This window comes from Rhinoderma darwinii, chromosome 7 (genome assembly GCF_050947455.1).
Source record: "Rhinoderma darwinii isolate aRhiDar2 chromosome 7, aRhiDar2.hap1, whole genome shotgun sequence".
NCBI classification, from domain to species: Eukaryota; Metazoa; Chordata; class Amphibia; order Anura; family Rhinodermatidae; genus Rhinoderma; species Rhinoderma darwinii.
In genome coordinates, this window is record NC_134693.1 from 138,313,731 (window position 1) to 138,341,199 (window position 27,469).

Below are 27,469 nucleotides of genomic sequence, written 5' to 3' on the forward strand. Positions count from 1 at the left end.
TGAAACTGACAGCCCGGCGGCTTCCAAGTGAAAGAGGATTCATCATCTCAAGGAGGAAGGAGCCGAGGACCAGAGCATCACCCGGGAGTCTCAAGTGTCACTGAAGTTTAGGGAGGAATAAGTGCAGGATCACAGCCAACTTCACTTATATTATTATAATAGTTTATAATCTACAACCTCCTATAATCAGCTAGTGAGCAGTATATAGAATATATATCTAGTCCATGGCATAGACCGGCCCTGATCTAATTATTAGACTAATCTGGAAGAGTCTGATTTAAAGGGGTGGAGTGCAGGGTGAGATAAAAGCTGCAGGAGTCGTTACATAGACATGTGGAGTAAGGACATATAATTATACACTGTGTAAGGAGGGCAGGACAGAAGCCATCAGCCTCAAGACTAACCCCAAAGATGTGAAGACTTGTCCCTTATGCTGGAGATGTTTGATTGACAGCCTGAGTAGTAGAGTGCAGATACTGGGGTGACCCAGGGGGCAGACTATGCAGGGTTGAGGGGAGCCCACAGCCTTTCACATCACTACTCATCACCCCCATCGTCTGGGATCCATTTCCTGTCATGCAGAACAAGGGATTCACATTCATTGTGTTCCTGGAATGGATTGTCTCAGTGCACACAGATCCAGGTGAGTCATGGAGGTCACATGACTACCAGCAAGACACAGGTATGGGGGGATTCCAAATCTCATCGTGTCCTGACACCGCTTGCTGGGCGTTATTAGATGATCTTTGATGTCAGCAATCATTGTACTTATTTATATGTTACTATATATGATGATCTGGATATATGGAGACAGAACAGATTCCATTTACATTACATATTAGAGATGGATATAAGATAATTAGATTATCTATCTATCTCTATCTATCTATCTATCATATTATATGATAATTCTATAAATACACAAGATATGGGATAATTAGATGTATAGACAGGTAGAGGTTATCATTAGATACATATTTTTACAGTGTTTCAGCTCAGATGTTGCATCTATTAAATAGATTTTGAAAAATAAGACCCAGCTGCTGCAGAATCTCTTGGGTAGAGCAGCTGTCAATAAATTGTATGCTCCAGCTTTATGATTGACCGCTTTCTATCCAGAGTGGAAACAGTCAGTTCCATATTTTTGCAGTTTGTTGGGTAGAATTCTTTATTTCCATAGATACATCAGGATCTTCTTTCTCTTTCGTGTCACTTGGCTCCAGGTCGGTTGTTACAGCCAAGAAAATGTGACACATGATCAATACTGCAGATGATTATAGAACAGTCCACAGATATTATATAGGTCAACCAGTATTGATCATGTATCAGATTGCCATGGGTTGTGTAGTCTTGTTTCACTTCGTCTGTATCACTGATCTATATCCTCCTGAAGTAATATTGAGAATTAACCCCCAGCAGCACAAAAAAAAATTGTACGTTTTATCTATGTGTGGTAAATCTGTGTGACAACAAATACAGTCCACACAAGGGTTGTCATCCAGCTATTCACCTCCTTGTAGCAATACGATCTAGGGGAGCCCAGGGTTTGCCATGTTTATTAGGCAAATACTAAGTAATTATTTAACGTATGTACACAGTGACTCCACCAGCAGAATAGTGAGTGCAGCTCTGGAGTATAATACAGGATGTAACTCAGGATCAGTACAGGATAAGTAATGTAATGTATGTACACAGTGACTCCACCAGCAGAATAGAGAGTGCAGCTCTGGAGTATAATACAGGATGTAACTCAGGATCAGTACAGGATAAGTAATGTAATGTATGTACACAGTGACTCCACCAGCAGAATAGTGAGTGCAGCTCTGGAGTATAATACAGGATGTAACTCAGGATCAGTACAGAATAAGTAATCTAATGTATGTACACAGTGACTCCTCCAGCAGAATAGTGAGTGCAGCTCTGGAGTATAATACAGGATGTAACTCAGGATCAGTACAGAATAAGTAATGTAATGTATGTACATAGTGCCACAACATTTATGTAGATTCAGGGGTGCAATGCTCCATACAGCACAATTTTCAGCAGGTTATAAAACTTTAATAGTTGGTCCCAACAATAGATTTCTGGATCCAAGGAATTGGCCTCCAGTAACTGATTTCTCGCTCGCACATGTTTGGACGGCACATTGTGAGCCTAGATGACGATGATAGATCATTTCCAATTCTGTTCTGTTCAGATAAGGGATTAATTAGCAAAATGTAATAGCAATCAATGGCCAAAATATTTTACTAACCATTTGTGCATTTCATTTTATGGGACTAGTTTAAAGGAGCAGTACACCCAAAGTCAGCAGGTTATAGTAGTGCAGCTCCGTTATAAGAGGAGCGGCTGATATCAGGCACACATATGGATATAAAAAAGTCTCAGCGCTGGAGATATGTGATATAAAGTAGTGATCATGGGGGGTTTTGTGCACTTCCGGTCACTCATCCACTTGTACACAATAGTCAGCATCTCTTTAGCCTGAAATGGCTGATAACAGGGAACAATAGATCACATTCAACTGCACTGCACATGGAGATCAGACAGGCTTTAGGTTTAGAGTCCTTTTAAGACAGAGCTACGTTGCGACTTTTCCACAAGGATTCTTCCTCATCACCCCGGCAGCTGGATAATTATCAGTAGCCTATATCTTCTTCTCCCATGTCAGTATACAGACCCTATAATCGATACCGGTATCCTGCAGAGCAAAGTCAGGGGTGTCTGATCCCAGGCCCCTTGTAGGAACATTCACACCTACAAAGAAAGCCATTCCAATAATAGGAATATACTAAGGAATTGCTATTTATGCCGTTTCCTGTCTTATGAGTGTGAATATATTAGAGAATTACTATTAAAAAGGGGTTGTCTATTTTGTACAATCCCTTTTTGTTAGAGGGGAAATCCAGCGATCAGCAGTAATCTGCAGGGGAACTCGGCGACAAGTGTTCAGTTTCCCTGCAGCGCCACCACAGGAGAAATGAAGCATTACACAGTTCCTGTTAAAATCAATGGACTGTCCTCCAAAGAGACGCTCCTTTTATACACTCTCCACTCTGACTGATAGATGAGGGTCCTAAACTAGGGACCCCTCCCTCACTATTAACTCAGAATTTCCTAATGGGATATTTGAAAATGGGTTTCCTAAACTTTACAACCCCCTTAAGCAGTTTGTTTAACAGATTAGTGTAAGTTCATCAAGGGTGACCCTAAATCAGAACAATTTTTTAGGGACAGAAGATCCCCAAGATGAAGTGTTACAGAACAGACTGTGACTGACCGCAACGCAGAGTCCTGGACTCCATGATGTCAGTCCTACATGTCCCCCCCCCCCCCCCATCCCATTACTGAGACGACCAGCAGGATCTCTGTGTAACCAGAACAGATATTATCGCTCGGCCGTCATGTTCTACAGTTCTGTATAAGGACCGGACTGACCTGTATGTGTTCTCCCCCAGGGTCATCACGTTTCAGGGCAGTGAAAGTTTATTCCACTCATTGCACTATGTGTGACATGTCATGATCGTTCTTCCTATACACTGACTACTACCCCCATCAGACTACAGATATAGACTAAATATATTTCTGCATTTTGCATTCATTTTCTAGCTGCAGCCAAGTTGTTTATCCACAGCAGCAGCACAAATCTCTCTTTCTGTCCTGATTTTTGCTACAATGTATCAGCGCAGGTAAAATGTATCAGTCCGGACTGATTAGCCCATAGAGGGTTATCTAGACTGGATGCAATTGTAGCAAACCCTCCAATCTCACTGGTTTTCAGTCTCTGGATGCAAACAAGAATGTCCCTATTCAATGACAGCAAGCAGTTATCATGGAAATGGTGAGGAATTTAGACACAAAGTGAAATAGAAAGTTGCAGAAATTATTTTATATAAAGATGGACCATCCCTTTAGAGATCTCCACATCTTTGAGATTTATCTTCATTAACTTTTTGCTATTTACACTTGTTTTTAGCGAGTTTATTCTCCATGCAGTGCTGCCTGGAAACCATCAACAAGCAGGCTGCTGCTGACGGATCTTATTACAATAATACTCTAATTATAGCCCTGCAGGTCAGATCATGAACATCCATATGAATCCAACTAATGAATGACTGTGGAGATAAGTTGTGAGTGGCACCCAATGTTGGGCACCATAGACCAGCTTCAATGGAAGGATAATATAGGGGTAGATACTGCTGGACTTTAGATGTCATGTACTATTCCCCGGATCAGTCCAACCTGTAGAGGCAGCGATTCAGGTAATAGGTATAAATCCCACATGGTCACCATCTTGCAGTGGTTGGGGGTCGTCTGTAAGTTTTTTTTTTTTTCCAAACCTCAAGAGTCCGGTGCCCCCTTGGGCAATGCCGTGTTGCATTAGCCTAATAAAAGAAACAGTGTATGAAGGCTACATGTACTACTACAGAAGCCTTGAAGGGCCACCTGCGGACCCATTTATGATGCCATCAGTTGGGTAAGATGCGGGTAATGTAGCGGGCCGGGTCCCTGGCTTATGAGAACGGATACTGGCTGATTATTGGTGAATGGATCCGGTTCAGCGGCGGCCGTCAGGGGATCAGTGAATGCAACAGCAGCTCCAAAAGAGATCAGACCGCTTCCCAGTCATCATTATTATATGAATTATTGAAGATCTGCGCTGGCATCTGAGGTCGTCTCCTTGCGTGGCAGGCTGGTGACCCCTGACTGTGGGCGAATGACATCATTATAACAAGAATTTAACTTGATCCATTAATTAGATTGCAAGCTCTTTGCACTACAGAGACTCCATATAATCACTGTATAGGGCGTTACTCCTGTGTGGTCCCTATTCATGATACAATGCTTCCTTATACCTCCAAATGTTCTAATATACACTGGATTTGAAGCGATTCCTCACCCTTTTCAAGGTCTCTGCTTTCTGTCAGTGAATGTGAACATTCGTGTTTATATCCAAAGTCTGTGCAGACCCAATGTTTCTCACAGCTGAGAGTTTGCTGCAATTGTAACCAGTCTAAACAATCCTCCTGTGAGCTAAACAGCCAGGTCTTCAGACTAATACATTTTACCTGCACTGATACATTGTAACAAACTACCATCACAGGAGAGAGATTTGTGCTTCTGATGGGTTTAGCTCACAGAGGATTGTCTAGACTGGAGACAATTGTTACAAATTCTCAGCTGTGAGAAGTATAAATGCCTTTCCACAGTTTCCGTGACAAAATCGGCGCCAAAAAACTCTGTGTGAACGGACCCTTAACAGGACTGTTACTATCTTGAAAACGATGAGGAATGTGGCACTGTGTGTGGAACAGCAGTTAGTTAAAGGGCCACAACGCTCCCTCCTCTTCCTTCATCTGATTGGTGGGGGTCCCAATTACACATTGATGACTTCTCTTAAAGGGGAATTCCCATCTTAGACAGTTCTGGCTTATCCTTGGGATAGATGCAGGTACCAGCTCTGGGACCAGCACCTATCTAAAGACCGGGAACCATACAACCCCTGCCCGCTTCCGCTGCATCCAGACGGATCATCAATAGAGAAGTGGCCACGCAAACAAGCTCGGCTTTTGTCCGTAACTCCCATAGGAATCAATGGTGAGAGCCACTCACATGCGCAGCCACCTGTCTATTGATTCTCCGACGGTTCGGTCACTCCCGTTCTGTAGACATGTGAGGGTCCCAAATCCGGAACTTACATCTATGAGACATTGGTGGCATATGCCATAGATATGTCTTATATGGGAATACCCCTTTAAGTATAGACTATTAAAGGACTTCAATGTTACAGGTGGAGACGATTTCGGACATGAACCCGGAGGCCTCACTGTCTTTCCGTTCTGTTTTCTAAACAGATTCATCTAAGTTCCACCGTCTCCGGTGCGATGGACATTCCTGCAACCCGCCAGTTGGAAACCTTGCCATCGGCCGGACGCCGGTCACCCTCACCACCTGCGGCCAGAATGTCAGTGAACTCTATTGCTTCTACCCCGAGGTCCAGTTTCAACAGACGCCTGTCGCCTGCGGCCAAAGCCAGTGCACGAAATGTAGCATCAACCAGCCGGAGAATTCCCACCTTCCTTCTCACATGACGGACGACGTCTTCTCCAGTCCGGCTACTTGGTGGCAGTCGGCTCAGGGCGTCCTCAGGGAGGAGATCAGGTTGGACTTCGAGACAGAGTTTTACTTGACGCACGTCATCATGGTCTTCAGGTCTCCACGTCCGGCAGCGATGGTTCTGGAGAGGTCTCTTGACCACGGCAAAACTTGGAGGTCTTCTAAGTATTTTGCTAGTAACTGCACGGCTACATTTGGCCTTCAGGACGACCTGAATGAAGAGGGGTCACTGTGCACCTCCAGGTATTCAGACGCCCGGCCATGTACGAGAGGAGAGGTGAGACCAGAAAACACCACACACATTATTTAGGGTCAAGTTTTTCGTATTTTATATCGGAGAGGTTTTCCTATTTCAGCGGAGGTCTGGGAGCTGAAGATCCAAGCGCTAGATTTAAAGGGTATGATTAGTTTTGTAACAAAATTTCTAATTGCTCCAATGCATCTCAAAAATGGAATCAACTTTGTAAATAGTAAAAGACCATGGGAACACATAGTTCTGCATAGGAGCTGTATACACAAAACAGTACAACATTTTTAATAAAGGCTGTTTGCAAAGATGCTGTTTCTTTTATTTATTTTTACTGAGATGCACTGGAATAGAAAATTTGTTGCAAAAGTAATCACACCCTTCAATGGAAACATGAGCGCTCAAGCCAGAAAGCAGCACCACGGAAATCTAGATAAGTTATGGAACCTAATGAGTGAGAATAATTATACATAAAAAAATAGAAAAAGTTTATTCTTCAGAATACTTGGGGGACAGCATAATGATACACTGACACTTGGGGTACAGGATAATGATACACTGACACTTGGGGTACAGGATAATGATACACTGACACTTGGGGTACAGGATAATGATACACTGACACTTGGGGTACAGGATAATGATACACTGACACTTGGGGTATATATAACAGGCTGGATGGCTGCACCCACTTTATTTACTAGATTTGTAGGTTAGGTGTGGTGGTGTCTTCCTACATCCCCTAGGGGGCGATGTGTGGATTTTTGCGATATAACCTCTCCTCTCTATCCATGTCGCTGATTGGATGGGGTGTATTGCAGTTCAGTGCTGAATTTTGCAAATTTGTTACCTGAATTATTCAGGATTTGGAACTTTCTTTGCAGTTTTAACTCCCAATTCCAGGAATCACATATTAGGGAATTGCCATTTAAGCAATTTTAAGCTAATTGGCTTCAAAAGGGTTAAGTGCGCAGAAGATCCCATCAGCCCCCCTTCCACATAACAGAACCACGGGGGTCCAGGAGCCGCCCGTCAGCAGCGGTAGACGCACTTGTGCCCGCGGCGTTGGAATTTAATTTCTTCCCGACTGCTAGTGCAGGAGAATGGAGCGTTTCTGTGTCACAGCGGGGTGAGCGTCTCCTAAACAGTGGGGGGCTGGGAAATCGGACCCGCTGCTCGGGATGAGGGAATTTGTTAGGATGTTCTTTAATTATGACAGTTGACCGGGCAGGAAAACCGCGACGCAGATCACGCTGTGCAGTGGGCGGGGCCATGCGCTTCCGTCATTATTCCTCAATCTCTATTCATTTTCCGTCGCATTATCCATCATACACAATACATAGTGCTGCTGTACTCTGCAGTATGCCTTATACTCTAGTCACATCCAAAGCTGCATTCAAAATTCTGCTGATGTCACCTAAACTAGGTTCTTATAAATGCAGAGCATTCCTAAATATGTAGCATTTTCTGCACCTGTATAAAGCCGGGGGTTAAATGCCACATCTCCCACAATGCACTGCAGAAAAGCTTGCGATGCAAAGACACAGCCAGCAGTGAAAAGCTGTGAGATTCCAGTTCATGAATCCTGAGAGCAGGAAAGCCGGCTCCAGGTTTATGTGGGCCCTTGGGCGACACAGACTTAGTGGGCCCCTTTGTGGGGAACTCACTGCGGCAGTAAAACAGCAGAAAACTGCAGCTTGTCCCCCATATAGAGGTTATGCCCCCATATATACAGTGCCTTCTGTAAATAATGCCCCCCCCTGGTAGTGCCTCACACACCCTCCCTTGTAGATAGCGCAATTGGGGATCTAGGAATGGAATCCCCAGCCAGAGGGTTGCCTGGCCAGGAATTTTGCTCCAAGAGGGACCCCCTGACGTCACTGTGCATATATGCACAGTGACGTCAGGGGCTCCTCCAGGAGCGGCACCACCGGCCAGAGCGCCGCCGACGCTCTGGCCCGGGATTCCTGACGTCACTGTCCATATATGGGATTCTGCTCCCAGACAGGGGCTCCCTCTGAGAGCGGAATCCCCGGCAAAAGCCATAGCGGCTGCGTAAAGCACCCAGCAGCCGAGAGGGGCCCCCCAAGGGTAGATGGCACTTGCCCAGGTTCGCCGGGTGCTGACGCCAGCCCTGCCTGAGAGCTAACAGAAAACCAGCAGAATTTAAAATGCAGCTCTGGATGTGACTGGAGCATAAGTCATGCAGATTTGCTCAACATAATATGTAGATTTTAACCTGTAAATTTCGGGGTGCACTATACATTGTATTTTCAATAACTTTGTGTTTGCATCCCCCTTACCTGCAGGTGATATTTCGAGCCTTAAATCCAGCCAATAGGATTGAGGATCCCTACAGTGCTCAGGCACAAGAGCTGCTGAAAATTACCAACCTGAGACTTCAGCTCTTAAAGAGACAGGAATGTCCTTGTCAGGCCGTGCCGGGGTTACAGGAGAAGCCCCAGAGATTCGCTCATTACGCCATTTATGATCTGATCGTACGTGGAAGCTGTTTCTGCAACGGACACGCGGAGGAGTGTGAACAGGCGGCAAGCGTTACAGGATCAGAAGCTGCTGTGAGTAGAGGGGACCGATTGTTGTGTGTTAAGGACACGCATTTCCTACTAAAGTAAGGTTTCTTAGTTATATTACGCTCCTACCAAGAGCTGCTGCATGACAACCACTACTGGCAGCCATTACATTGGTCATAGTGGTTGTCACTCAGCTTTCCACTGACCCTGAATGGCATAGTCTTTTGCATTGCAGAGAAAAATCCATCTGCTCCCCCTCTACTACTGTCCTATGTGTGTAAGTGTCAGTCTTTACTGCAGTTCTGGCATTCTATTCCATAATCAGGAAGATCAGAATGACCGGGACTATAAGCCCTGCCCAGATAGGACAGCATTTAAAGCTACACTGTACACTGTGCACGGTGTTTCAGAATTGGTTGTCAAAATGTAACTACAGGTCTGTCCTGTATTATATAGGATTCTGCAGGGTTCACAAATTTCTACCAATGTCGATACTGTTCATCAGACCATCTTTTTAGAAATTGGAATATAGTTTGCAACTCTATAATCGACCCCTGACCCCCCCCCCCCCCCCCGTAAAACATTTGACCAAAGACATTGTTTAATGAAGAGTTCCGCACCTTTTTTAATATACTTTGCACATTAAATCCTCAATATTGTAAGATCTCTGCTTGCCGTAGGCAATTTGGAACATTCTCGTTTACATCCAGAGTCTGAAAACCCCTCCAGACCTTATACTTCTGACTGCTGAACATTTGCTACAATTGTATCCAGTCTAGACAAACCTCTGTGAGATAAACACTCTGGACTCTGGGCTGATACGTTTGACCTGCACTGATACAATGTAGCAAAGTATCAGGACAGGAGACAGATTTGTGCTGCTGATCGCAGAGGATTGTGTAGACTGGATTCCATTGTAGCTGTGAGAAGTTTTAGGTCAGGGCAGGTTTTCAGGCTTTTGGATGTAATCAACAATGGTCCATTCACTGACAGCAAGCAGGTATTTTGAAAATGGCGAGAAATTGAGACGCAGAGTATAATAGAAAATTATGGAACTCTTCATTTTAAAATTATTAAGCTTTATTGACATAAAACCTTGAAAACCTTGAAAAACTAGGGAGGACTGATGGAGAAACAATAATCACGGGTTTTCCATAAATCCGATATTTCTACCTCACAATGGGGGAGGTGAGGACTTTATTATTTTTCTGTAAGATTCCTCCACTTGCAGCAACGAGTAACTCGTCCAGCGTTGTCATTACCCGGATAGCGTCCCACTCTCTGAGCATGAGGCCCTGGGGGGATGCTGGCACGACCTGACCTTCATAGTGATGGGGTAGCCGGCTCAACTAACACCTCACCCCACCCCATGCACACCGCCCAACTGGCCGCGCTCCAGCAGGGAGGTGACCCAGCCCCAACAGTAGCCCCCACAACACTGGGTTCAGCAAAATGTTAATGCACAGACATAGAGCAAGTGGCTCACAGCCGGAAACTTCCTGACCCTGTGATATGGGATATGCTGGAATCTTGTGGGCATCTTCTGCTATAAAATTATATATGATAAATACCTATATGGACAATGATGAAATAGCCTGCGGTCCTTCTGCTGCGTACGAGTGATGGACACTGGTCCTGGTGTCCTGTAGTTTAGTGCTGTATTTCCTGGTGTCCAGTGCTTTAGTGATCCAGTCCCTGGTCTTCAATGGCTCAGTTTCCAGTCCCTGGTGTCTGGTTGTTTTATACTCCAGTCCCTGGTCCTTAGTAGCTTAGTTCTCTAGTCCCTGGTGTCTTAATGTTCCAGTCCCTGGTGTCTAGTGGTTTAATGCTCCACTCCCTAGTCTTAAATTACTTAGTTCTCTAGTGGTTTAATGCTTCAGTTCCTGGTCTTTAGTGGCTTAGTTCTCTAGTCCATGGTGTCTGGTTTAATACTCCAGTCCCTAATCTTATGTAAGTTAATGCTCTAGTCCCTGGTGTTTAGTGGTTTAGTTTTCCAGTCCCTGGTCTTTAGTGGTTTAGTTTTCCAGTCCCTGGTCTTTAGTGGCTTAGTTTCCCTGTTTACACACCAAGATGTGCTGCCAACAACGATAATATTTTACTTTTTTAAAACGATACGATCAGCAGATGATCGAGTGTTTGCTCTTTCATCTGCTGATCGCTGATCTGTTTACACTGGCCAATTATCAGCAACGAGTATTATATTAACGCTCGTCTGCCCGATAATCGTCCTGTGTAAAACCCCCTTTAGTTCTCTAGTCCCTGGTCTTTAGTGGTTTAATGCTCCAGTCCCCGGTCTTCAATGACTTAGCTCTCCAGTCCCTGGTGTCTACTGATTTTCTTCTCTAGTTCCTGGTGCATAGTGATCCAGAGCTATAGTCCTTGATGTCAAGTGGTTCATTGGTCCAGTCTTTAGTGTCCAGTGCTTACACAATCGCCGCCTCATCCCCATGCAATCTGCTGACATGAAGTGCCGTACAATGAGCCACTAGGATGTTCACAAGAAACGTCAGGTTCCTGCTCAAATCTGTTTATCAGAAGGAACAGCTGCCATCTGAGAGCTGCTTCCTTCCCTGTGATGAGCTGGAGCTGTGAGTGAGCGGTCCCTACAGTCAGGGGAGACAGGATTGCTGTTAGTTGTCTCTCCTGCCTCTTCCTCACCCTGATGACACCAATGAATACCTGGTTATTCTCTATAATATTCCTTAGTATTAGGCTATGTTCACACGGAGTATTTTGGGGGAGGAATATCTGCCTCAAAGCTCCAAACGGAATTTTGAGGCAGATATTCCTCCCCCAAAACACTCCGTGTGAATAGCAATTATCGCGCCGTTTTTCGCCCGCGGCCATTGAGCGCCGCGGGCATAAAACACGCTTTCTCCTGCCTCCCATTGAAGTCAATGGGAGGTCGGACGCGGAAGCGCCCGAAGATAGGGCATGTCGCTTCTTTTTCCCGCGAGGCAGTTTTACTGCTCGCGGGAAAAAGACGCCGACGCCTCCCATTGAAATCAATGGGAGGCGTTCTCGGGCCGTTTCTGCCGAGTTTTGCGACGCGGTTTCCGCGTCAATAAACTCGGCAAAAGACCCCGTGTGAACATAGCCTTAGGCTCTGTTCACACACTTAACAAAAAACGGCTGAAAATATGGAGCTGTTTTCAAGGGAAAACAGCTCCTGATTTTCAGCCGATTTTTAAGCAACTCGCGTTTTTTACGGCCGTTTTTGGAGCTGTTTTTCTATTGAGTCAATGAAAAACGGCTCCAAAAAACGTCTCAAGAAGTGACATGCACTTCTTTTTATGCGGCGGTTTTAAAAAACGGCCGCGTAAAAACCGCCCCGTGGGAACGGAACGCTGTTTTTCCCATTGAAATTAATGAGCAGATGTTTGGAGGCGCTCAGCCCCCGCATTTTTAGCCGTTTTTAGGGGCGATTACGGCCCGAAAAACGGCTGAAAATAGGCCTTGTGAACATACCCTTACTCTGCTGCTGTTACAGTTAAGGGTTAAATAACACTATAATTGCCCCTGTGATTAGGCACATATATCTGAACACAGTGTGGCCCTTTCTGTGTAGTTGGGGGCCACATATGAGAGCCTTACTCTCCGCTTGCTGTACGATAGTCTAGGGGTGATGTTAGATTGCCATGAGGACCCAGTGATGTCATCACTCCTAGCACGATGATGTCACTTAATGTGAGAAAATAACATTGCTGATGTAGTGCAAAAGGATATTAGGGTCCCCAAAACAGTGCCAGGATCAGGAGGTGGTTGGGCCCTTGATATGGTCATGGGGCCCTTCCTCTTTAACCCTTCAGATCTCTCTATTGTTTTGCTGCAGATGAGTGCACGCTCCCTAATATGACTTGAATGTATCAGGGTTTGGTTTGTGAGGGGGTAATGTCTGGCGAGGGGCTCTAGTCTGGGGGCTCCGTCCCCTTCCCAGGTCACATGAGGTAAATCTTGTTTTTGCACACAGATTTCTTAGTGGATTTAATCACATTCCTTCTATAACCCTCCTCCGTTTCTAAAAGTTATCTCTTGTCCAAACATCTTGTGCCTTTACCCTGATAATCCCCAGCAGAGTTTCCAAACGATCTGCTGTACGCGGTGCCAGGCTCGGTGACCTCCAGGCATGGTGCAGCTCTGCTGATGGCTCGGCAATTCAAAGACCAGCTGGATGTAAAAAAAGAGGCTCTGGTTCTGTGCCAGGCGGAAAACATCCCAGACAGTGACATGAGCGGCAGCCCGGAGGGCGCTGCCTCCCCACATAGAGCCGCCGCCGTGCCCCCCATAGTTTACAAGCGTCAGACTAATGTGATACAAAGGAACAATGAGGGGCAGAGGCCGAATATATCAATGCCTGACCCACATATTCTCTTCTGGAATATACAGCAGGAAGACGCCAATGGCCGCCCCCTATCTCAGGATCCGCACCTCAAGTGGTTCTGAAGACAAGGGGGATATCAAGAGTCATTGGTGTCAACTTATAACATTACATGATGGGGATGTAGTCCTGTGGTTAGCTGAAACTGTATCACACATGACAGGCTTAGATACACCAGTTCAGCAGACAGTATCACACATAATAGGCTTACACGGCTTTAGCAGACAGTACCAAACATAATAGGCTTAGATACAAGGCTTCAGCAGACAGTATCATACTTGATAGGATTAGATACAGCAGCTCAGCAGACCGTATCACACATGATGGGATTAGATACAGAGGCTCAGCAGACAGTATCACACATGATAGGATTAGATACAGCGGCTCAGCAGACAGTATCACATAATAGGCTTAGATACACAGCTCAGCAGACAGTATCACACATGATAGGCTTAGATACACAGCTCAGCAGACATATTCCATGCAATGGACTTAGATACACCAACTTAGGCACAAACTGAATTCTGAATACACTTTAGACATAAATAACTTTCATTACATATAGTCTAATGTTCTTATACTGAGGGTGACATTTACACATTTAGCTCAATCTGCCTATAAGTCAATGGAACTTGTTCTTTATCTTGCCAGGTCCATGGTAAGTGTGTGTGCCAACATAACACAGCGGGGGATCACTGTGAAAGATGCGCCCCAATGTACAATGATCTGCCATGGAGGCCAGGAGATGGGAAGACTGGAGATCCTAATGAGTGCAAACGTGAGTGTGAAGAAAACACAAGAGAGGGAGAGAGAGATATAGATAGATAGATAGATATGAGATAGATATGAGATAGATAGATAGATAGATATGAGATAGATAGATAGATAGATATGAGATAGATAGATAGATAGATAGATAGATATGAGATAGATAGATAGATATGAGATAGATAGATAGATATGAGATAGATAGATAGATATGAGATAGATAGATATGAGAGAGATAGATAGATATGAGAGAGATAGATAGATATGAGAGAGATAGATAGATAGATAGATAGATAGATAGATATGAGAGAGATACTATCTATTTGTCTTCACGTGGTTGATTGTATATGATTGTCATATATGAACCCCGGTAATAACTAGTCTTCCTCCTCCCGTCTCCATGTTTAGGCTGCCGTTGTCACAATCACGCTGTCCGCTGTCGCTTCGATCACAATGTCTGGCTGTCCTCTGGAAAGAAGAGCGGAGGAGTGTGTGAGAACTGCCAGCACAACACAGAAGGGCACCGCTGCCAGAGATGCCGGGCAGGCCACTACAGGGATGCCACAGAGCCCGCCAGCTCCCCTCTAGCGTGCAAAGGTAAGTCCAGCAATGTACCAGGCTTAGAGGACACCGGCTCCTCGCTACTTATAGGCTCTGCACATGCTCCCAAGAAGCCAATTATGGGAGTCCCCCACCCCCAATATCTGTAAGATGAATATCTATCTGTGACAGCGCAGCGGCAATGTCTATACTCAACAAAGCATACCAAGGTGCCCATTGAAATTATTGCCCTAGGAGTGACCCCAGCATTTGTGAATCAAGTTGCTCCAACCCTAAATCTTCATCCCATATACGACATAATGTGGCCAATATTGGGTACCAAAGGCAAATCACATGAAATTGTAAGTTTCAATGCATGTTGGTGTGCCCATCGGTGGGCATCCATGCTGGTGCCAACTCTTCGCAGCTGTTACAGCGGGGTCTCTAGTGGAGCGGCCCCCTCTATTAGATAAGATGTGACACAGAGATATCTTTTGTAGACGACCCCTTTAAGATACGAGCTTGAAGAGCGTGCGCCGTGATGCATTGGTGAGCAATTTGTCTCAGCATCTTGTGCCAGGAAATAAGTCCATAAAAATGCACAAAACTGCCAGTATAGATGCCACATACCCAGCGCTTCAGACACAAAGGAAAGGGAGATAAAAGACGGCCGTCTGCCCGACACACACCTGCCCCTCAGCTACAGCATAACACCGGATTCCTGGGTTTTGATATAGTGTGATATGATTCATTTGGCGCTGGGATTTTCACTGAGAGCCGGGCATTACACTTCACGGGGGCCGTAATGCCAGCCCTTTGTTCTGTTAAGCCTCTGTCTCCTTCTGTGATACATCTGGGGCATTAGCGGTGCTCATTCAATTATATCTTGGCTTTTTTTTCTAGTCCCGTAATCCAGCGTGCCTGTGTATGCAAAGAACAGCTGTGAGCGGGCGAGGAGAGACCCGTTCTATTTAAATAGCTGAATTGTGTTTAACCAGCCTGATGCCAGGGTACAGTTAAAGGGACAATTAGCCTAAAATATATCTTTTATCAATTTGCAGTGCAGTGAATGCAACCTGTTGTATAAGAAAATAACCACTATAATACTGCCCCCTATATACAGAATATAACTACTATAATACTGCCTCTATATACAGAATATAACTACTATAATACTGCCCCTATATACAAGAATATAACTACTATAATACTGCCCCCTATACACAAGAATATAACTACTATAATACTGCCCCTATATACAAGAATATAACTACTATAATACTGCTCCTATATACAAGAATATAACTACTATAATACTGCCGCTATATACAAGAATATAACTACTATAATACTGCCCCCTATATACAAGAATATAACTACTATAATACTGCCCCTATATACAAGAATATAACTACTATAATACTGCTCCTATATACAAAAATATAACTACTATAATACTGCCTCCTATATACAAGAATATAACTACTATAATACTGCCCCCTATATACAAGAATATAACTACTATAATACTGCCCCCTATATACAAGAATATAACTACTATAATACTGCCCCCTATATACAAGAATATAACTACTATAATACTGCCCCTATATACAAGAATATAACTACTATAATACTGCCCCTATATACAAGAATATAACTACTATAATACTGCCCCTATATACAAGAATATAACTACTATAATACTGCCCCCTATATACAAGAATATAACTACTATAATACTGCCCCTATATACAAGAGTATAACTACTATAATACTGTCCCCTATATACAAGAATATAACTACTATAATACTGCCCCTATATACAAGAATATAACTACTATAATACTGTCCCCTATATACAATAATATAACTACTATAATACTGCTCCTATATACAAGAATATATCTACTATACTACTGCCCCTATATACAAGAATATAACGACTATAATACTGCTCCTATATACAAGAATATAACGACTATAATACTGCTCCTATATACAAGAATATAACTACTATAATACTGCCTCTATATACAAGAATATAACTACTATAATACTGACCCTATATACAATAATATAACTACTATAATACTGCCCCTATATACAAGAATATAACTACTATAATACTGACCCTATATACAAGAATATAACTACTATAATACTGACCCTATATACAAGAATATAACTACTATAATACTGCCCCTATATACAAGAATATAACTACTATAATACTGCCACTATATACAAGAATATAACTACTATAATACTGACCTATATACAAGAATATAACTACTATAATACTGCCCCCTATATACAAGAATATAACTACTATAATACTGCCCCCTATATACAAGAATATAACTACTATAATACTGCCCCCTATATACAAGAATATAACTACTATAATACTGCCCCCTATATACAAGAATATAACTACTATAATACTGCCCCTATATACAAGAATATAACTACTATAATACTGCTCCTATATACAAGAATATAACTACTATAATACTGCCCCTATATACAGGAATATAACTACTATAATACTGCCCCTATATACAAGAATATAACTACTATAATACTACCCCTATATACACGAATATAACTACTATAACACTGCCCCTATATACAAGAATATAACTACTATAATACTGCCTCCCATGTACAAGAATATAACTACTATAATACTGCCTCCTATATACAAGAATATAACTACTATAATACTGCCCCCTATATACAAGAATATAACTACTATAATACTGCCCCTATATACAAGAATATAACTACTATAATACTGCCTCCTATATACAAGAATATAACCACTATAATACTGCCTCCCATGTACAAGAATATAACTACTATAATACTGCCCCTATATACAAGAATATAACTACTATAATACTGCCTCCCATGTACAAGAATATAACTACTATAATACTGCTCCTATATACAAGAATATAACTACTATAATACTGCCCCCTATATACAGGAATATAACTACTATAATACTGCTCCTATATACAAGAATATAACTACTATAATACTGCCCGCTATATACAAGAATATAACTACTATAATACTGCCCCTATATACAAGAACATGACTGGACATTTCTACGGGGCTACTGGTGGCAACCAGTCTTATCTTCTTTTAGCACATAAATCAATATATTCAACTTGCGCAGTATGCTGTATCATAACTCTCATCATCCATATAACAGAATGTTACTGTAATACAATTGGCTCCGTGAATGAGACACTGAACCGCAGCTGGAAGTGTAACCCCAAAACTGGTTTCTGTTACTGCAAACCCGGTGTGGCCGGCCCATACTGTGATCGCTGCTTGATGGGATACTGGGGGTTTGGAGAGAATGGCTGCCGCCCATGTGACTGTGCGAGAGACTGTCACCCGGACACAGGGGAGTGTCGGAACAGGTATCCTGAATTTTTTTTTTTAACATAAACTGTCTAAAAATGTTACAAATCCCACTGATGACGTCACTACTTCTGATTTTTGCCGTAATCTAGTCACTTTATCCTTTTTCGGCAGCAATGACAATGAGCACTACCTAAACATTCCTATTGGTGGGCGGATTCCTGACATCATAGAAATGCCAGCCAATGAGAGTGAAGAAGACTGGAAGTGGACAAGTGAACAGGGCTTTTCAGCTCTACGTCATCCAGGTAACCACCGCGACCAATCCTAACATATGGGATTATCGGATTAAGCTTTAATTTACCAATAGAATTCTCTTACAGGAATACTCCAATTTTGAAGAACAATTTAGAAGCTTTCGCAGTGCAACTTTGTAAATCCTTAGTTTTACTGATCTTGTACTGCTATATAGATACAATGTTTTCATCTCTATTCACAACCAAAGTGAAAGTCTGTTTTTTACTGGTCTCCCCTTAAGTACATTTTGAGAGGTCACACGACAGCTGAACATTGAGAACTCAGATCACATGTCTGACAACAGGCAGGGCTGATCTGTTGTCTGTTTCCAAGGGCAACCACTAGAAGTTTCGTAGACTGCTCTAGAAGTGAATGGATAAAAGGAAATTAAAGAATTCAAAAAAGTGCAGGAGCAAACATTTTATTTTTTTACCTGCTATATGGATTACCCATGTCTGGATACATGTAGGGCAGGTGACCCAGCATTCTGTCACTTGTAGTGCACCACACCTGCCAGATTGCCTGTGTTAACCATTTGGCTGATATGTTGTCTTTCTTTACATGTACCTGGCACGTCATGTGCGTCCTCCAGAGAAGTGTGTGTGCAAGGAGCGGATGTTGCGGAGCATAACGGATTTCTGCCAGATGAAATATGCGTATGGTAAGTGGGAGAACGGATGTTACTGCGCTCTCCAGATCTTAACGATAGTAAAATAACGTCTTGCACTTGATAAATTCTCAATATTTCTGACCCGAGAACATTAAGATGACATTTTGATTTGCCAGGAATCTAAAAACATTTTAAGCATCCTAATGTTTTCTTGTCTTATACTCCAATCACACACAAAGCTGTATTCATAATGCCGGTTTGCCATTTTCTCCACTGCACAATCAAGTAGGTGACTTAACATCGGAGCTTCAAATGTATAACTGCCATACAACCTCCCAAAATGCAGTTTTCTGGTAATAGGCAACTAGTAGAATTGTGGATGCAGCTTTGGATGTGACTGGAGAAGAAAACACCATGTAATTTAAGAAGTAGATAGATATCTGTTCTTTCGTGCAGTCATAAAAGCACGGATCCTCTCCGCACATGATAAAGGAACACACGCAGAAGTGGTGGTGAAAGTGAGAAAAATCCTAAAATCTGGGAAAGTGAAAATTGGACGAAACAACCGGAGCATCTATCCTGAATCATGGACAAATCGTGGCTGCACCTGCCCCATCCTTAACCCAGGTATGGCCTGAAATATATAAATCTGACTTTTCTGTGATTTACTCCAGACTATATCTTTATAGGGTATGGAGCTCCTTTTTCTGATACAGAGCTCCAAATCCCCTGCTCCGATTAACACAGCCATAGAGTTAAATGATAAAGTTCTCTTTGCCTGCAGCCACCACTAGGAGGCGCTCACTGCATAGGGATTTATACAGCTTCCATTTAACTCAATAATAAATCTGCTCCTAAGCTCCCCCTAGTGGTGACTACCGGCAGAAAGAATTTTATCATTTATATGTGTATATGCAGGGGATTTGGAGCTCTATCAGAAAAATGTAGCTCTGATCGCTATCAAGATATATTAAGAAAGTAATCAGTGCAAAATGTTGGACAGATTTAGATAAAATAATAAAACAATAGGTAAAATGTATGTTTTCCAACCTCAAGAATGAGGCAGAAGACACAAACAGGAGCTGATAGAATATAGAGGGAGTTCAGCCAGGCTGTGAAGGATGTAGAAACTGCCGGGTGGGCGCAGGGTCGTGCCATGCAACATGCCACAGTCTCATCCGGTACTTAAAGGGTCAGGACTGGCAGCTCTGCAGTGAATGCCAGCGTTTCATTCTCTCCCAGAAATCGCTGACAGACACAGTGCCCTTTCTGTTCGGGGCAGGTCTGGCCTGTTTGCGACACAAGATCAATTTCTTCTGTCTCTTATCCAAGTCTCATTCCGCAAGTTGAACTGAATGAATCAAACGTTTCAAGTGAAGATATCTGGCAGAGCAGCTCCCACCCCTCGCAGCGCCAGGGTCACAGACGATGGGCATTCTACCCCTAATACTCTGTCACATATGGGATTTTCTTCATCGGCCCATATTACCCATACATGACCCGTACTGAAATATACTTTGGGCATCATCCTCACCATTTTCAAGATCTCTGCTTGATGGCTGAATAGCCATCCTGATAATATGAAACTGACACCGCTGCATGGTTCGTTCAAAGAAAGAATATGGATACAATAACCACAGCCTCACCATCAAGAATACTGGGACCCTGACTGATCCCTATAGAGTTAGTGGGGTTCGTCGGACCCGTCAGATCTTCATGGCTTCCGCTATAAAAACAGAAGCCGTGATGCTAGTGTGAACAGAGACTATGGGTGTATTCACACAGTCTGCACGGACAATGACCGCGCCAATTCGCAGTGAAAAGCGTGCAGTTTTGCGGCATGAGTTCTGACAGCGCGGTACACTATTGACCCTTGTGAATACACTCGTAGGTCTGTGCAGGTTTTGTGCTTCTGTATGTTAACAATGTCCTCATTCACTGACAGCAAGCAGATATCTTGAAAACAGAGGAATTCATACACAAAGCATATTAGAAAGTGTGATAAAAATGGAAGCAGTTTGTAACTCCATTCTGGTCCGGTCTGAGTTGGTCTTCGGTTAGTATATGAGGGTTCTCGTCCAGATAAGTCAGGTGTACCGATATCTCATTATTATGCGGTTTCTTTCAGGTGTAGACTATCTAATAGCCGGACCGGAGGACACCCGGAACAACAAGCTGCTGGTCAACATGAACAGTCTGGTCAAGCCCTGGAAGGCGGTCTGGGCCAAGCAGGTCATTGACTTTATCCGCTCGGGCTGCAAATAGGTCTCGGCGATCTTGGAGGAGTCGACGATCTTTGACATTTTCTAATAAGGGCTTTTTCTTCTATTCATCTGCCAGTAGCGTAGATCTCACTCCACACACAAGGAACTCTTAGGCCTCCTGGATAGACGAGCAATGAAGGTGAAAAGTCCTAGAAGCTCATGGCAGCAAAAAATAATTAACTCCAGTGCTGTGAGTTTCTGCTTTCACGATGGAGGGAGCTGCTCGTAAACCATCAGAAATCTATGATGACTGCAGAGATCTCATTGCTGGAGAACACACTGGATGTGATTTATTATCCAGAGACCCTATGATGGGATGGAGAATAACTAACACGCAAACAAAAACTAACTTGGTCCCTCATGGACATTTTAAAGGAGCAGTACACTTTATAATAATTCTGGAGCGTTATAAGAGGAGCGGCTGGATTCAGCCCTACATAGGGATGTAAATGTCTCGGCAGGTGTGCGATATAAAGTAGGGGTCATGGGTACAGGGAGTTTCCATTACTCATCCCATTGAAGAAGAATACAGTCAGCGCCTAACCAACCTGAAATGGCTGACACCAGGGAGCAATCGCTTGCATTGAGCTGCACAGTAAATAGAGAGACGATGGACTGCAGGTGTAGTTTCCTGAAGTTCTAGATTAAGTAATATACCGGCTTACGTTTTTCTGTACCCTACAATGATTTTTGGACGGTGGATATTATTTGATTTGTTTATAGGGTGAATGAATATTCATGAGATGACGGCCAATGAGAATGCTCCATTATTCCCCATTGACTATTTTGCTTTTAGGGAAATGTAACCATGTGTTTGCCATGCGGTCTTCAGAATGGATCTGTGTAAAAGTTTAGGGGTCATCTGTGTTATTCTGCCTGACCTTTCCCCCTTTTTGGGTTGAGCGCCGATTCCTCCTGTAAATATGCTTCCGTTTTCTTTGCGATGTCACTCGTTGACCACATCCGCTCAGCGCGGCTAGAACCCCCTTTTTGTACTTAAATGTAAATTAAAGTTATTTAAACATTTCAGACTGAAGGCGTGTGCTTAAAAATATATCACCGGGACAGTGTGCTGCTGTATCTAATCCGGTCATGTGTGATACTGTCTGCTGAGCTGCTGAATCTAATCCGGTCATGTGTGATACTGTCTGCTGAGCTGTTGTATCTAATCCTATCATGTGTGATGCTGTGTATCTAATCCTAACATGTATGATACTGTCTGCTGAGCCGGTGTATCTAATCCTATGTGTGATACTGTCTGCTGATCCAGGGTATCTAATCCTAACATGTTAGGATTAGATACCCTGCTTTAGCAGACAGTATCACACATGTAAGGGTATGTAGGATTAGATACCCTGCTTTAGCAGACAGTATCACACATGTAAGGGTATGTTCACACGAGGGCATCCGTTACGGCTGAAATTACGGGGATGTTTCAGCCTGAAAACATCCCCGTAATTTCAGCCGTACCGGCATGTGCAGGCGCTTGAACGCCGCGTCAATTACGGCCGTAATTAGCGCTGCTATTCATTGGAGTCAATGAATAACGGCTCCAATTACGGCCAAAGAAGTGACAGGTCACTTCTTCTACGCGGGCGTCTATTTACGCGCCGTCATTTGACAGCGGCGCGTAAATATACGCCTCGTGTGAACAGACAAACGTCTGCCCACTGCTTTCGTCTGCCCACTGCTTTCAATGGGCAGATGTTTGTCAGCGCTATTGAGGCGCTATTTTCAGACGTAATTCGGGGCAAAAACGCCCGAATTACGTCCGTAAATAGGCCGTGTGAACATACCCTTAGGATTAAATACCCTGGCTCAGCAGCCAGTATCACACAGGATAGGATTAGATACCCTGGTTTAGCAGACAGTATCACACATGATAGGATTAGATACCCTGGTTTAGCAGACAGTATCACACATGTGTGATACTGTCTGCTGAGCTGCGTATCTAATCCTATCATATGTGATACTGTCTCCTGAGCCAATGTTCCAAATCCTGTCACGTGTGATACTGTCTGCTGAGTCAGTGTATCTAAGCCTATTGTGTGATACTGGCTGTTGGGGGTTGTAGTTTTGCATCAGCTCGAGGACACTGCTCTACAGGAAACCAAAAATAATGGGGAAAAGATATCCAGGAAGAAGGTAAAAAGAGATTTAATATTTTCTAGTCGCTCTGCGCGTGATCCACAGATAAGGAGTCCGGTAAGTTCAGTGCATTCGGGAGGAGAGGCAGCAGTGGGTACGAGGTGAGGCACAGGCGGGTGCTGTCGGCTCCTCTACAGGTTTTTGTCCGCACCCCATAATTCTGCATTGAAAAGACAGCGAGGAGCAAACCGGAAACCAGGAAAAGTAACAGAAAAGCCCCACAATAAAGCCGATCGTTCCCTCCAGTCGTCCTCTTCAATTAAACTGAATGTTTGTTATATCCGATTCTGGAAAAGCCGAGTGGTCACCAATATGGTAGGGGTTGCCACCCAGCTTTACCAGACTACTGAATGGCAAATCTGCCTAGTGACTTAATAATAGTGGAACAGAAGAAATATCACTGGGTGGATTTGCCATGCAGGGCTCTAGGAAAGCTGAGTGACAACCCCAGTGGGAGCTGTAAAGGTACTCATATGGGTTGTAACCCAGCTTTCCCAGAAGCAGACAGAGCAAAGAAATAGTTGAATGGAGCTTCTTAACTCAGTGATTTATATTTACTGGGCTTTTTTTTTTTTCTTAAAGGGGAAATGCTCTTTAAGGATCAGCAGTGATCTCCAGCTATTAGACGATCTGTATCAGGCTCCTGTGGGGCCACACGTAAGATAGATAAGGTAGCAGAAGGTCAGCTCTGAATGACATGGTCCATAGAACAGTGGGAGGTAAAATCTTCCAGGAGGCCACGCCCCCTCCCTTACATTAGCTGGATGATGACTCCTCCTCCGTCACAGGCGTAGCCTCCGTAGGTGCCGGTTCTGGGCTCTGCTGGTCTTTGTTGTCCTCATCGTCTTCCTGGGGGTAGAGGTCGGGGTATTTCTGCATACACTCCTGCATACCCCGGAACTGGTCTAGGCAGTCAGAGCCCTTCACGTCATCCTCGCTGTAGTGGAAGCATGAGAAGGCCGCTTTGAATTGCTCCCCGCATGGTCCGCTGGCCATACCCCCCAGACACGGACAATTCCAATTAATGTCTCCATTGGGCAGAATTAAACCTGGAAATGAAAAAAAAAAAAATAAGACATGATTAAAAATTGACCAGGATTAGAAAAACATGGCAACAGTCTTCTCAAAACAGCACCACTCCGGTCTACAGGTTGTGTGTGGCATTGCAGCTCCGCCTCATTCACTTAAATGGAGCGGATCTGCAATCCCAGACAATCCATGGACAGGCGAGGCGCTGTTTTTGGAAAAAAGCTGCCATGTTTTTCTAATCCCCCTTTAGTGTAGAGTAGACAAATGTTGGGTGTTTTCCTGCTCTCCGCTGTTTGTGTAAATGCCATTTCTCTTTCCATGCTTACTGAGTGGGAGGGATCTTCCTGGTGTGATGTCAGAGCTGTGCTATGTACTCTGAGCCAATCAATGCCTCCCTCTTGCTGCTCCTCCTCCCCTCTCACATCCTCAAAGTAAAACTGCAGCTGCATCCCCCCTCTTCATCCCGGTCTAGTACTTACACTAGCTCGGTGACCACTCTTACTGCTCCCCCATGGGGTTGTCACCCAGCTTTCCTAGAAACAGATTCAGCTAAGAAACTGCTAAAGACAAGGATTTTTTTTTTGGGGTGTGGGATCTTGGGAGTACATGAATAGGTGTCAACTGCTCCATCCCAAGTTCCCTTCCCCCACCAGTGGGGCTGTTCTGGCATCTGCAGAATTAAAACCACAGTTTGCATGGCTCATTTTTCTCCTGTTCATCATTACGTCGCCTGCTGTCCCCAGTTCTCTTACAAGGTGTCCGTATATATGGTACATTTGCATGACAATGGGCAGCCTGGGCACATATGACAGATGGTGGCGGTGCCAGTGCTTCCTGAGCATCCACGAGGTCAGGGCACCCTCCCGCACACATGTTATCCATCCCCGGGTGGAAGGAGGGACGCCCGCAGCGCCCTGTAGTAATTCCCACTGACCTGCGGTTAAGGTTGCTGGTGACATAATGCTCAGCGCTGTACACACACACACACACACACACACACACACACACCTCTGTAATGCCAAGCCATGGTTTCAATCTTTTCGAGATCAGTGGCAGCTTTAGACAATATCTCCCACCCAGCAGACCCCCCCCCCTTTAATACAAGTGACAGGCAGGATAAATCCGACTATTCATGTCTCGCTGCCAGCTGCAGCCCGCCTGCTACACCAGTCCTTTCAGGAGCAGTCAGCCAATGACGGATGCATTAACCCTTCAAAATCCAACCATCACCCTTGTGATGGATGATGGAGCAAGAGAAAAAAAAAAACGCCTAAAATGTGATCACGGCAGTGACCGGAGTCAAATATATATATATATATATATATATATATATATATATGTATTTACGGGAAAACTCCACTTAAAGGGAACCTGTCACCAGCATTTCACCTATTAATCCAGCAATACCTGGTGGAAGTGGGTGAAAAATCATTGTTGTGTAACCTATAATTATCTTCTAAGTCGCTCTGTACCTTTAATATTCCATTTTTTTGTGTTCCCGCACCGTATGCTAATGAGCATAAGAGTCGGATCTTCATTCCTCAAGCCCTTCGAGTAAACCCCGCCTCCTTACTTTTGATTGACAGCTCCTCGCCTTCCCCCAGAACGCATGAAACCCCACGCTTGCGCATCGATATCCTGTTCTGGTTTGTACGCACAACGGGACACCACAGCGGCGCCTGCGCAGTAACTAGATTTGAGGCCCGGACAAAGCAGGGAAGGGCGTCGGACTATACATGATACGCACGGTCTCAGACGGGATTTCGGCATTCAGGGCGGGCACAGTTTTCAGCAGTGGGATGGCATAAGAAGAACGAGACTGCCGGATTATTACCATAAAAGGCGCAAAATGTTTGCAGACCGTTATTTACGGTCTTAGGAGGAGGAGTTTAGGAGACGGGATACAATGAACTTTTGACAGCAGCGGCCGGCGAGGAGAGTTCAATAGGTGAAATGCCGGTGACCGGTTCCCTTTAAATCTACAAAAAAGATTTACTATTTTTACTTATCGTCTCCTGTTCCGAATTCTTATTATTTAATGTGTTATTCTCCAATCAGGCAGAAAGCTAAAATCAGCATCCTGCATCTCCTGTGCAAAGAGCAGTGCATTATGGGAGCTCAGATGACAATTACACAGTAGCTTGCAGACAGTCATGTGACATGACAGCTGAGGATTCCAGATTCCAAAATTTTAGCTTTTTCTTTAGGTGTGAATGGAGAAGAAAACACCAAATTCATTACCCAAGAAGTGAAGGAAAGTATTGACAAAGTTACTTCACTTTTTACATAGATTTTAATGTCGGACTGTTGTACTGTAGGTGATCTGACCACCTATACGAAGCGATGGCAGCAATTTTTTGGGTTGAAGTAATATTCAGCCATAGTATTCACCCGCTGGTATCACTGCGCCTCCTGTCTTTATGATGCCGCCAACGCCAGTGTCATAAGTACCGGAGCTGGTCGCCAGCTGTTGTGATACTACAAGTCCCAGCATGCCAGCTCAGGCTGCAAGTAGCGTGTCCGACATGGCTGCAACTTCAGCATAACATGCGACACTACAACGGACGTCAATGCGAGTCTTATGTGAATGTCCAGATACTTTGGCGGGTGAATGAAGCAAATCGTCACGGTCATACAGTCTACGGCCTCATCCATCTCTATGGAGTATAACATCCTGCGCCCGTAACTCCGCCCACTTTAATGAACACGTACAGATAATCCGAGGGTACGCGCTCCCCATACCAGGACATGCTTAGAGACATCTGCTGACTCTGCAATACGGGATAATCTGGTTTTTGGATCGACGTCCATTTCAAATTTAACTCTTTGCGGCAAATCTAGGTTATTATTTTTTTGCAATCCGCTCAGTCTGGAGACAAAAACGACCAATGAGTCATTTCCAGCCGAGCAGCGGTGCCAAGTCTGAGGGTGATCTATGTGGTGCTGTGATGTACGACTCCCCCAAAGGAGAATGAAAAAGTGTCTATATGTTGCCCCCTGGAGGCGAGAGACAGAACTGCACTTGTTTTACAAAATGTGCTGCTAACATAGCCAGGAGGTATTTGATCTGCAGTTTATCCCAAATCTCTCCCACCAGGATCAAGGTTCGTATTACAAGCACCTTAGGGAATGGCGTATGATACGTTTTCTTAATATACT

General features: G+C 44.0%; 2 protein-coding genes across 4 annotated transcripts in view; one reads left to right on the top strand and one right to left on the bottom strand.

Annotated features, from left to right (window-relative positions):
- LOC142656864 (netrin-4-like) lies at positions 1-22,131 on the top strand. Its single transcript, XM_075831812.1, has 10 exons — positions 1-643; positions 5,856-6,394; positions 8,674-8,940; positions 13,925-14,051; positions 14,450-14,638; positions 17,808-18,021; positions 18,137-18,270; positions 18,852-18,920; positions 19,326-19,496; positions 20,998-22,131. Exons 1-10 carry the CDS (start codon positions 577-579, stop codon positions 21,132-21,134), a joined length of 1,914 nt encoding a protein of 637 aa, XP_075687927.1. The 5' UTR covers positions 1-576; the 3' UTR covers positions 21,135-22,131.
- Positions 18,500-27,469, bottom strand: part of CHCHD4 (coiled-coil-helix-coiled-coil-helix domain containing 4) — an 11,704-nt gene continuing 2,734 nt past the window's right edge. For 2 of the 3 annotated variants that reach the window (XM_075831816.1, XM_075831813.1), the window contains exon 3: positions 23,275-24,330. In XM_075831816.1, coding sequence (XP_075687931.1) covers positions 24,038-24,330 — 293 coding nt within the window. In that variant the 3' untranslated portion in view covers positions 23,275-24,037. Of the gene's footprint in view, positions 18,898-23,274; positions 24,331-27,469 lie in introns of those variants that run through there. The other variant, XM_075831814.1, reaches the window with a different exon arrangement.

Coding starts and splice junctions, on each gene's coding strand:
- LOC142656864 (XM_075831812.1), top strand. CDS start 577: ATGCAGAACAAGGGATTCACATTCATTGTGTTCCTGGAATGGATTGTC. Junction 6,395..8,673: donor GGCCATGTACGAGAGGAGAG/GTGAGACCAGAA, acceptor CCTTACCTGCAG/GTGATATTTCGAGCCTTAAA. Junction 18,271..18,851: donor TTCAGCTCTACGTCATCCAG/GTAACCACCGCG, acceptor TGCGTCCTCCAG/AGAAGTGTGTGTGCAAGGAG.